The sequence below is a fragment of the Petaurus breviceps genome, unplaced genomic scaffold (assembly GCF_028583685.1).
Source record: "Petaurus breviceps papuanus isolate PSGF00001 unplaced genomic scaffold, PetGlider_PUasm1.0 91133, whole genome shotgun sequence".
NCBI classification, from domain to species: Eukaryota; Metazoa; Chordata; class Mammalia; order Diprotodontia; family Petauridae; genus Petaurus; species Petaurus breviceps.
The window spans coordinates 660,613-673,553 of record NW_027187419.1 but is presented as its reverse complement, the minus strand read 5'-3'; the positions used below and the strand labels follow the sequence as shown (position 1 = coordinate 673,553).

The following is a 12,941-nucleotide window of genomic DNA, read 5'->3' as shown; positions in this document are numbered from 1 at the left end:
GGCAATTGGGGTTAAGTGACTTGCCCAAGGTCACATGGCTAGTAAGTATTAAGTGTCTGAGGCCGGATTTGAACTCAGGTCCTCCTGATTCCAGGACTGGTGCTCTATTCACTTCACCACCTAGCCACTCTGAGTTGCTTTACTTTAGAAAAGCAGATCTAAAAACCTGTGCTAGCAGCCATCCTGGGTATGCTAGGGTGCTTGCTGCTACAGAAGGTTGGTTCAAATGATGTCTAAGTCTCTTCTAGATCTAAATTCTATATTCTTCATCTAACCAGGATACAAAGTCTTATAGGATTGTAAATTGAGACCTTAAGAGTCATCTAGTTCCACTTTCTCAAGATAAGGAAAGTGAACAGAACCCTGACTGATGCAAAATCTAAAGCCCTAAGGTGCTAAATAAGTTGCTCAAGGTCAGTAAGTGAACTACAGAACAAAGATTTGTATCACACTTCTTATAGTAGCTCTCTTTTCAAGTATACTTCTTCCACTCTAATCAGGGTAGAAGGAGATTTTTGCTCTTGTCACTTCAGAAAAAGACTATGAAGGATAGTATAGGTCCAGGAAGATAATGAAGACAATCCCCAACATCTGAGGGGTGAGGGGTAGAAGAACCTTGCAAGAATGACCTTCCAACTCCACTGATGTAATGTGTATGAAATTTCTTTGATTCTATTCCAATGAGTTCTGTTAGGGCACAGGCAGACTGCTTTACTGTTTTTTCCCTAGTTCCTAGGACATTTTGTTGGTTCCAAATCAAAGCAAAGTAAACTACTTCTTTTTAGGTCTTCAACTGTTGCAGTCTTTGTACTGGATGGGGGTGGGCAAAAACCATAACATTTCTTGAGTATGAGACAAATGCAAAATGAGGTAGAAGATGATTCTGAGAGGCTTTCATTGATCACTTTAATGCTCCCCAATCATAGTCTGGTTTTAGGTTATCCCTCTTCTCAAAAGTTCCAAACCCTGAGACAGCAAACATGTTCTGAAAACAGTGTCTCCTTCAACTCAAAGATCAATCCACAAATATGTAACATGGGTAATTAATGTCTCTGATTACATATTCTATTACATACAAACCAATCACCGTAAAATAACACTGTATTTAAATATTAGAGATAAGCAACAGGTGAGTTTATGTGAGTAGAGGGCTTATGGAACTCATTCTGGACCTCTTGTCTCCAAGGCAAACCAGGTCTTCACTATCTTCAAATGAAGGAACATTTGCTACAGTGGCCACTACCACCAAGGAACAGCTTTTTCTAGTTGAACTATGTGGGGAGATAACTTTATGTTTTTGAACACTTATTAAGGGATTCAAAAGGGCTCCAGGCTTATTTTCTGACAAGGAAAAGAACAGAACAGCAAATAAGACACTAAATTAAGTAGAAGTTAAGTAGAGTAAGAAATTAAACAGGTATCAAGGACAAAAGTACTTAGTATGTGTTCTTATACATCTGTGACACAAGCCACAAATTTACAAGACTGAAGAGTTCAGGAGGAAAAAAATTTCATTAAGGACTCCTTTAAGTTCTATGTAAGAGCCACCAAATAAGTAACATTAAAGACATCATTAATCAAATAAGATTAAATTTAGATTATTTTGACCTTCTTGTCTCATAGTGTTAGTGTAACAGAAATTAACTTTTAAAAATTGTGGAATTATGGCAAGTTTTGGTGCTCATTTTCAATGCTGGTTTAGTAACAGTTGTTGATGGAAAAGGGAATGCAGTAGTCTCTTGATATAATCAGTAGCATCTAATTGGCTAGTGTAGCCTGTAGAGCAGAATGAGAGACAGAGAAGCAGGCAAATGAAAAAAAAAATACTAGCCCTTTAAAAATAATTTATCAATGAATTAACTATCTCATCTCCCAAAAGCCTTAGCAGCTTTACAAGAATATTCTTTTAATTTAAAAAAATTATGTACTACTAAAATCTTTGTGCCTTTAGTTAAAAGGTATATTTTTATATTTCCTTCCAGCTTTCAAAGCCTATAAAAAGGCCACATAAATAAATTTAGGTCACCTTAAATATAGTAAATACTTTCAACCTGCCAAAGTTTGATGAAACACAAGGAAATATAAATTGTGCAAATAATTCTCATATATATCAATTTCTCACCAAGTATTTTTGACTAGGACATTAGGATTGTATTTTTCTTTTTCTGGAACCAATTTTGGTTCTTTGGGTAGAGAAATTGAATTAACCAAAGAAGATCAAGGGAAAAACCCTTGGGAATCTTTAATACCCACCCAAAAAAATGCTTATCATGCATTATCATCACCATATTTCTTTGGTGAGTATGCCTGCTTTGGAAATTATGTTTGCTCTCTTAATATAATAGCAGTATTAGCCCTGTTATGTGAAACCTTCAGTTTTAAATCCAACTGGAGCTGACAGGATGAATAGATACTTCTGTAAATGGAAATTCTAGCAGAGGTGATAACCTGGAAGCCCTGTATTTCTTAGGAAGAGATGGATGGATAGCTTGTCCAGATAAAATAATAAACTGATAAAGAGAAGTTAAAAAAAATTATTTCAAACACTGAACAAATGAATTAGCAAATAATTTTTTTTTAAAAAACGGGAGTTTGAAAAGCAGAAAGAAAGCAGACCTTTAATGGGTCTTCACAATAGGTTTTATGTGAATGATGAAAAATTGTTCTACAGTGGCACTGAATGTTAATTAAGGGTCTTCAGTTCTATAAATAAACCCTTAGGAAAAAGCTAGAGAAATCATCTTTGATCAATATTTGGGTAGGACAGACATATAGTACATCTGAAATGGAATCTTGGTCCTTGGCTACACCAAAGACATAAATGCTGATAGCATCAGAAGATAACACATTTGAAAATGCTAAGAATACAAATGATTAAAAACACAAATCCTTAAATAGATGCTAAATCCCTTTATAAGAATTTTTAAAACTTTAGACAGTATTCCTGCTTGCTTGCTACTCAGGAGATATTCTTTTGATAAAATACTAGGGTTTCCAACTTTCAGGTCGGAAACTTCAGGATATCTACCTAGAGGAAATAGCCTATGGAAGTTGAATGTTATTACCTGAGTAGTAAATGAATCGATCAGTTTCTCATTTTCATTGATGATTTAATGTGCCCACATTTCCATAGTCAGCCTTTGATAATATAAAACATAATGGTAATAAATTATCCCAATGAACTAAATTTTTCAACAGATAAAAATGTTTTGGGTGTATTACTTTTAACATGTTCTTATGCAAAATGATTACTGAGACAAATAGGTTTCTTTCCAAGGCAAAAATGTATTTAAGAATATGTTATGGAAGAGAAAGTAAAACATGAATTATGTCAGGAATGCTAAAGCCAGCAAACAAACTGAGAATAGAAATGAATGCTAAGGACAATAAAAAGATTTTATAAGCTAAAGTGATAAGAACAGGTGGATCAAAAGAGACAGGACCAAGGCTCAAAGTACGGGGGATAAATAGTTACCCATGAAATGGAGGAGGGAGGGAAGGTTTGAATTATTTACTTCTTACTATCCTTTTTATTTGCTGACAAGGAAAATGATCTTTGGACTACAAAAGATTTTTTTTAAATGGTTGCAGGTAATAGAAACCCAAGATAAGTGACAAGATGGTTGGACTGAGCTGTGCTCAATAAGTTCAATTAATTAGACCAAGATCAACTATTTACTGGGGTTATAAAAGAACTGGAAAATGTTGATCTACTGGCAATGAAAGACCATGGAAATGAAGGAGGTGTTACAGGACTGGGGAAGGGTAAATGCCCTGGTTTATAACAAGAGTTGGAGTACAACTGATAGCCTAGAAAGCTTGACTTTTTTTTCCTGGTAAATTCCAGCACTCAGAAAGGGATGCAGTGATCAATAAAAGCTTACTGACTTCACCATGAATAGCTCAAGCCAAGCTAACAAAAATGTTTGCCCAGGGCACATAGGCTAGCAACCTTGGGGAATGGGGTCATCAAGGAATGACAGAATAGAGCCCAGAAGGGCCTCTTGAGTTCATCTACTCCAACCTCCATTATTTTACAGAAAGCTTAGGTGCTTTAACTGTGGTGACACATGTAGCAAATGGCAGAGCAATATTCAAACCCATATCCTCTGGCTCCAAATTCAGTGTTTTTCCCATTATATTAATAACACTGCCTCCTATATAATATACTTAGTTTTCAGCAGCATAGTTGACAATCTTTCATAGTCTCTTTAAGAAAAAGATGAAGAGACACAAGCCAGATAACAGGCAGTTAAATAAATTTAGAAGTAACTGAGTGACTGGACGCAAAAAGCAGTAAATTAGGGGTTGATGTCAATGTCAATTTGTAGTGAAATTTATAAACTGGAGATAATACAAATTCTTCTAAGTATTTTACAGGGTTGTTTGAGGCTCAATTGAGAATGTACTTTGCAAATATTCAAGTGCTATATCAGTATCAGTTATTTTAATTATTTCTATTCTATCTCTAATAGGATGACTCCCATCTGTGTTAGCCTAGTGTTGTGTTTTTGGGTGTTGTTTTTTTTTTTTTAAACAACGATCTGGAAAAAGGAATAAATGGTATGCTTTGTCACATCTGTAGATAACAAAACTTAAAGGGATTACTAACACAGATGAAAAAATTCAGTCACAAAAAGATCTCTGACAAACCAGAATGATGGAAGAACCTAGTAAGATGAAATTTAATTATGAGAAATGCAAAATTCTACATTTGGACTAAAAAGGAGGCTGAGGGGGATGGGACCAGTATTTTCCAAAATAAACACAGATCAAAAATGGTAAAGAGAGCTTCTTAATAAGAAGTTCCCTACTCTGATGAAATCACAAATATGGTCCAGGAAAATAGCAGACATAAGAGGGGCATTTTATGCTTCTAATTTCTCTGTACCTCGCATGCAGCCTGCTCTGTTCCATTCTTATATAACTTTGTACATGTCACTCTCCACACCTAAAAGACCTTCCTCTTCTTTTTTCAACAGTCTTGTGATCTCAAAACATAAATAAGAATGTATAACTACCCCTGAATCTGATCACTGCTCTATACTGGAATCCTTCTGTACATAAGATTCAGCTGTGTTATATTATCCTTAATTTCTGGATAAGTTCCTTTCTGTTGGCATGCATATGATATGCCAACCTCCTAATTTAGACAGTAAGACGCAGTGTGTTTTAGTGGATAGAGAGTTAGCCTCATAATAAGAAGTCCTGCCTCTGGCTGGGTAACACTGAACCCTTGAACTTTTCAGAGCCAGAGGAAACTCTTTCTATCTTTTTAATCTATTTTTTAAACATTCAATTTTTTTCATTTTCAGTTCCAAATTCTCTCCCTCTTTCTAGCCCTTTTTCTATTTATTGAGAAGGCAAGTAATATGGTAGCTATTACACACATGAAGTTATGCAAAATATATTTCCACATTAGCCAAGTTGTTTAAAAAAGAAAAAAGAAAGCAGTAGATCATTGTATTGATTAGAGCACCTAAGTCATTCACAATTGATCATCATATAATGTTGCTATTATTGTGTACAATGTTCTGGTTCTGCTCACTTCAGAATGTATCAGTGCACGTAAGTCTTCTCAGGCTTTTCGGAAACCATATCTGTCATAATTTCTTACAGCATAAAAGTATTTAATCACAATCATGTATCACAACTTGTTGAGTCATTCCCCAATTGTTGGGCATCCCCTCAATTTCCAAATCTTAGTCACCACCAAAAGAGCTGCTATACATAATTTTGTACATTTGGCCTTTACCTTTTTCACTGATCTCTTTGGGATATAGATCTAGTAGCAGTATTGCTGTGTCAAAGGGTATATACAGTTTTATAGCCCTTTGCATATAGTTCCACATTGTTCTTCAAAATGGCTGGACCAGTCCTATGAAACTTTCTATACAAGTTACAAAACATATTTAGGGCAGAACTGAATTGTAAAGGAAATTTCTTCAACTGGGAGCTCCCTTGCTAAGAAATCACAGATCCAACCCTTCTCTCCATTTCCACTCCCCATAACCTCGCAAAAATTTTAAAAATTGGTAAGCTCTTAAAAGGAAAGGATGTATATCTTTATTTTATTCCTGAACAGAAACTACTATACAAAAGACATTCAAATGCTTATAGAATGTGTAAAATAAATTATTCTTCAGTACTTTCAAGGATTTGTAATATGGCTTGGCTATATCCTCCTCCCTCTCAATTATGCATCACAACCCATCTAAGATTTAGTAAGATGTCCTTGAAAGTTGCTGTGGTCAAAATATTAGCCAACCTTTAGCCAACTTGGTGACTGATGTCCATGGACTTCCCTCATTCCCTTCTCTATAGTGTGAACTGACCTCAGTTCTATCATGTGCTTATCACATGTCTATTCTCACCTGGATGCTGACTCCCCTCTTCCTCACTTCCATCAGAGGCCAGAGCCCCTCTTCCCCCCAACTGTTGGGGTCACCCCTCTGCTCCCAATAGGCAATACTCTGGGACCGTGTTCCCTGACATTGTTCACAAAGGTCCATGGTGCCTTGCCATCAGTCCTGCAATGTTTTACCTATTGGGTCCTATCCCCTGGCTTTTATGTCTACCTTAGCCGTTAACCCTACTCTATGTGTTTTCTCCCCTAATTAGAATGTGAGATCCTTGAGAGCAGATATTGTCCTCACTTTTCTATTTGTAGTAAAGACAGGAATTTCATCCATCACAGGGCCCACGTTCAAAGACACTCCTGCCTGGTAGGATCTGCCAGAAATTGCTTGATGTTGGCACAACCTTCAAGAACCATGCCATCATGGAGCAACAAAGGAGGAAGAGAGCAGAATAAATGAAAGTCTGATTAATGACACTCTCCTAATAGAATGTTAAACTTGGCTTTTATACTACTGAATCAAAGACTGAAGATTTGGAAATATTTATATAGATTACTGTTAAGTACTTCTAGTCAGCTCTCAAAATAAAAGATATCAAATAATGTATAATTGATAAACAAATGATGAATCAAATTAATTCCATGACACTTGCAATCAGTGTTTAACTAGCAGTAAGAATTTCATAATAGATGAAAACTTTTAAAATCCAGTCTACAGAACAAAGGTGCCACATAAATCTAAAAAACATATAAAGTTCAGCCTTCATTAAAGAATTGTTAAAATGTATTTTGCTTTATTTTGGAAATGGTAATAAATGCTCTGACTGACATTCCCAAACTAATAAATGGTCAAAGGTAAAAACAATTGATTTACTAAGCAACAAATTCAAGCCATCAACAAATATGAAAAAATGTTCCAAATCCCTAATTAGAAAAATGAAAATTAAAGCAAATGAGGTTTTCCATCACATCTACCATAATGTAGCATGTAGCGCAGAGCGCAGGGGATCACCTTCACTACAGTAGCAATCTCAATAGGGCTTATTTTCGGGGAGGGCTTATTTTAGAGGAATCTTACACAGTAAGGGGAGGGCTTATTTTCGGGATAGGTCTTATCGTCGGGGAAACACGGTATCAGATTAGCAAAGTTGACAAAAAAAAAAAGGACAAATGCTGGAGGGGCTATAGGAAGACAGGAACATTAATGGACTTTCACTGGAAGTGTGAATTGGTCTAACCATTCTAGAAAGTAACTTGAAACTTTGTCCAAAAAGTTACTAAATTGTAAACACTCTTTGACACAGCAATGCCACTATTAACCCCAGAGGGATCTAAGAAAAAAGAAAAGAACATATATATGCAAGAAACATTTATAGCAGCTCTTTTGTGGAAACAAAAGTTGGAAACTATTGTACCATAGGAAATAATGAAAGATATGGGAAAAGGAAGATTTGTATGAAATAATAGTAAAGTGAGCAAAACCAGAACAATTTCCAAGATAACAAAAGCATTGTAAAGACAAACAATTCTGAAAGATTTAAAGACTCCAAGCAACAAAATGACCCATCACAATTTCAGAGAACTGATGATGAAACATGCCATCCATCTCCTGACAATGAAATAATGGATTCACAGGGGTCATTAATCCAAAGTCTAAGCACAACGATAAGATTTTTTTTTTTTTAATGGCCTTTCCTAGCCACCACAAAAGTTAGAAGAGCAAACAGGAATGGCCACTGCTCCTATCTGGCTGTGTTGAAGTATTAAACTCTTTTCTCATTTTGATATAGCAGTTATACCATCTCATTATGATATAACGAGATAGTTAAAATAAGGCCAAATGGATGCTACATTCTCTAGAGGGAAATGATAAGGAGGTTCAGAGGTAAAAGCTCCCTCCATTAAGAACTGAGGGAGAAATGCAAACAATTAATAGTCCATGTAGCCACAAACAATCAGTTACCAATAAGAAAACCCCTCTTTCAAATTCATACCACTTAAAATAATTTTAACTGGTATGCTACCTACATCTAGAAACTAATAGAAATATATTCAAACAAAAACAAAAACTCTCTAAAATACAATTTTTTAAGTCTAACATACAAAAAAAGAGAATTTTCCCAAGAATGCGCTAAAAAGAAATGATATTTATACCAATCTAGTTTTGTTTGTTTCACCTCTACTCCTTATTACTTGTGTTAAAAATATTTGTTTAGTCACAGCTTTCTCCTCAAAAAAAGAGACTTTCCTCTAACTATCACAGTCTCCTGTTTATTTCTGAGCTAGTAGTGCACAACATCCCTTTGTGACAGTGTCACTGAAATAGCTGGGAAACCTCATTGTGAGGAAGGAAAACAGTTGCTAAGGGGAAAAAAAAATCTTGAAAATTAGCAAGAGTCAAGGAAAACTGTGAACACATGGTACAGAATATGGCTTTCTGTTTAAATATAACATAGCTAAATGTTTCTGAGATTGACTGCTTCCAGTCTCTCGTTCTCATTCATATATTCTCTCCCTCGGCCTCTTCTCCTTCTCCTCATCCCTCTCTCCTCTACCCCCATCTGGGCATGCACTCACATGCACATGTGCACACGTCAGTAGGAAGTGTTCTCAGCAGCCTGTTGGAATGTGTGCTTGGTTTTGGATGTCTTTAACCCAGACTGCCAAAAACTGACTGAAAGACCTAAATTCCATTCTCAGGGAGACACTGGGAGGCTGAAAAAGTGACTTTTCAGGATAAATCAAAACTACCTGACGCGACAGAAACTGACAACATTGAAGGGACCAGTATCAAGTGACACCGGCACTAAAGGGACAAAGGTGAGAGTATCAAGTTTACTCAATACAATTTTTGCTCAAAGAATGTAATCAAAGTACTTACCAAATATTTCTCCTCCACTAGCATATTCTGTCACCAAATAAATCATCCGTTCTGTTTCCATAACCTGGGTGCAAAAGTAAGTAAATGACAATGACATACATGACAGGAAGGCAAATTAATGATTTATCTTTAGACACAGGAAAGGCTGACATCCATTATTACTTGCAAGAAATTTGAAACACTTGTCTTTTTTTCCAAAGATATAAATGCTGGTAAGAAGCAGGGGGTCGGAGTGGGGAGTAGAGCTTCATTCCTCAAAGTTCTTTGTAGGAAACTTACTAATTGAGAGAGACAGTCTCTCTCACCCTTGTTCCCACCAATGTCTTTATTTCTTCATAAACTCCAAGGAATTGAGAAACACAGAAACTGCCAAGAAGCAAAGCTGAAAGTTCCTATCCAACAACAATCATTTAAATCTCAGAAATGCTGAAAAGAAGAGAAAAAAAAAACACTTAAAAAAACCGGAGAACTATAATTTTGTGCCTTTTCTAAGTGGAAATGACCGTTTACTTCCAACTATTAATTTACCTCCCAGCACAAGATAAAAAAAAATCAGCCTTTACATACATCTGATATATGTATTTGGATGTGGTTTCTGTTTTTGAAATGTCTTTCCCTCAGCTATCTATCTTGTTACATTGGTCTTCGTAAATGCCAAGTATTGAGGCCTAGTATATAAGCCAATAAGGGGATGCAGCAGCCAAGAAATTTAATGCAATTTTAAGCCTCCTTAGAAGAGACAGTGTCCAACAATAGTCAGGCAAAGAGTCCTGGTGTGGACTGTTTGCCTATTGATGTGGACCATGCCATGGTCAGATCACACATGGAAGCACTAAATTTTGTTCCAGGTGTCACATTTTAATAAAGATATAGACAGCTAGAAGAGTGTCCCAAAGAATGACAACCAGGATAGTGAAGGGTCTCTGGTTTCTCATGTCACTAAGAAATGGAAATGCTGAGAAGATGGGACATAATAATAGGTCTTCAACTATCTGAAGGGTTACCATGTGAAAAAAAGTACTAGACATGTTATGCTTGGTCCCAAAAGGAGGAGCAAGAACTGGAAGTTAAAAAGGGCAGGTTTAGGCCTGATATAATGAAAAACTTCCTAACAATTAAAGCTATACAAAGTCTCCACATAAAAGTTGTAAGACCACTTCTCAGGTACACTGGAGAGTAGATCCTTTTTCAGGTACAAGTTGGAGTACTCTGATTATGAGGTCCTTTGTGATGGTGGCCATGGTGGTTCCATTTTTCTTTGAATGCTCAGGAATTCACCAATACAATGGCAGCTGCCAGAGGAGATAACATGAAAGCCCTCCCCCCCAAAAAAAGATAAAGAGGGGTGTGAAAATGTTACTAATATTACATGTGAGAGTTGGGAATATGGCTAAATGTCTAAAAATTTAATGAGTTGGTAAAATTATGGGGAAGGTGGAAAGTTTTTACAATTCAGATATAAGGCTGACCTACTTAAATCAATTTCTTTTTTTGGAGGGGGAAGGGGGAAAGGCAGGATAATTGAGGTTAAGTGACTTGCCCAAGGTCACACAGCTGTAAGTGTTAAGTGTCTGAGGTCACATTTGAACTCAGGTCTTCCTGAGTCTAGAGTCGTGCTCTATTCACTGCACACTCTATTCACTAGCTGCCCCTTAAATCACTTTCTTGAGAAAGATCAAAAGAAGCTATAGTAAGTACAAAAGAGTAGTTGTTTTTTAAAGGTAAATTCAGTCTATGGTCTATAGAGAAGAGACAAATTGTATCTTCTGAAGTTTAGAAAAAATTCTTTGGAAGGCACCAGATGAGCAAAAACTCAAAGTGGGATTACTTCTAGGGCAAGACATGGGTGGAGGGAGACAAGCATAATTTAACCTGACCAATTTCAACAGGCCAATTCCTGCAAACATAATCCACTTCCCTTTGTAGGGATTAATCCTCATAAGGAGCCTTCTAGATTGAAGCTTTAACAACACATACTATTAAAACGTGGCCTTTCTTTAAAGTTTGAGCATTGTGCTCTGAATTTGCTTAAGTCTTAAACATTTCCTTCAGTCATCCACATGCCTGGACCAGTAACAAGCAAATATTACAGGATAATAATGACAAGGCTACTCATTTTAACTGGGGGGGGGCACTATCCTTCATTCCTAGGAAAGAGCTATTCTGACATACAGGCCTTTAAAGTAGAGCTGCTCCCTATTCCCAAGGGACAGCTAGGTGGTGGAGTAGACAGAGTGCTGGGCCTAGAGTCAGGAAAATTCATATTCCTAAATTCAAATTCTGCTTCAGACACGTATTAGCTGTGTGACCCTGGACAAGTCACTTCACCGTTTGCCTCAGTTTTCTCACCTATAAAATGAACTGAAGAAGGAAATGGCGAACTACTCCAGTACCTTTGCCAAGAAAATCCCAAATGGGGTCACAAAGAGTCAGACACAACCAAAAAACAACTAAACAAAAACAAAAAGCTCCCTATTCAGCCAGAATATATATTTGCCTATATAATGCAATGTCAGAGTTTTCAAAAATGCTTTCTGTAAGCCAGTGATCACATTTTGTCCTGCACTTATACCTGGTCTGAAATTCTGGCCATTAGAGTTACTAAATTGAGTTACTAAGTTATATCCAGAACACCATTGTTAAAATAAGGATTAAAATAAAGACCTAGAGGAGGAAAGTTGATGATACAGCTTGTCATTAAGACAATGAAACAGAATCATAGAATTTTAGAGCTAGAAAAAACCTTAGTAGTTATCTAGCATAATCTTTATATTTTAAAAATGAGGAAAATGAATTTTAGAGAGGTTAAGGAATTTCCTAAGATGGCATGTCTAGTAAGTAACAAAGCTAGGATTTGAACCCAAGAGAGGCAATATACTGTGGTGGCAAGATTTGGAATGATAAGACAGCATTTTACTTTGGCTCTGCTACTCCCAGAAGACAAGGTAAAGGGATACCAGGGAAACATCTTATAATATGGGAAATAATAACATTACTGCTATGGAGGGTAGTTTGAGAGGTTCCAAAAGGCTCTAACTGTTCAAAAGAAGCCCTTCCAGTGAACCTGGACAAGTTATTAACTCTGTCTTAGTTTCCTCATCTGTAAAATGAACTGGAGAAGAACATGGCAAAGTACTCCAGTATCTTTACCAAGAGGACCCCAAATGGGGTCACAGAGAGTTAGACAACTGAAAAATGAGTAACTGAACTGATCGTAAACAGCCCAGCTTAAGAGTCAAGGAGTGACAAACAACCACTACTCTTTGCAAATCACTATGAAATTTTCCCTACTGCAAAAAATAAAATAAGAGGTGAGAGTGTGTGAAATAACATGAGTAGGAGAGTACCCTTCAATTAGGAAATGGCTGAATAAAAAATATGAATAGTACGTGAATGATATATGAATGGAATGGAACATTATGGCACTATAAGAAAGCAAAAATATGAGGAATTAAGAAAATCACAGAATCACATCTCCTACCCTGTGCTATGAAAGGTATATGATATGCTTTTCTAATTATTTTTAATTGATATCTTGTTTTTTTCTATCACCAAAATTTCTCCCTGTTTTGCTCTTTCTATTCTACTACAGGAAGTCATCCCATATAACAAATAATATATTTCAAAGAAAATAAAAGAAGACAAAAACAAATTCACAAACTCAATTAATACATTAAAAGAGTCTGAACTGTAGATGTCCTA

The 12,941-nt window shown here is 36.2% G+C and overlaps 1 protein-coding gene across 2 annotated transcripts in view; it reads right to left on the bottom strand.

Annotated features, from left to right (window-relative positions):
• SIK3 (SIK family kinase 3) overlaps positions 1-12,941 on the bottom strand; it is a 284,614-nt gene that overhangs the window by 119,460 nt on the left and 152,213 nt on the right. For both annotated transcript variants that reach the window (XM_069080272.1, XM_069080273.1), the window contains exon 3: positions 9,240-9,303. In XM_069080272.1, coding sequence (XP_068936373.1) covers positions 9,240-9,303 — 64 coding nt within the window. The remainder of the gene's footprint in view (positions 1-9,239; positions 9,304-12,941) is intronic.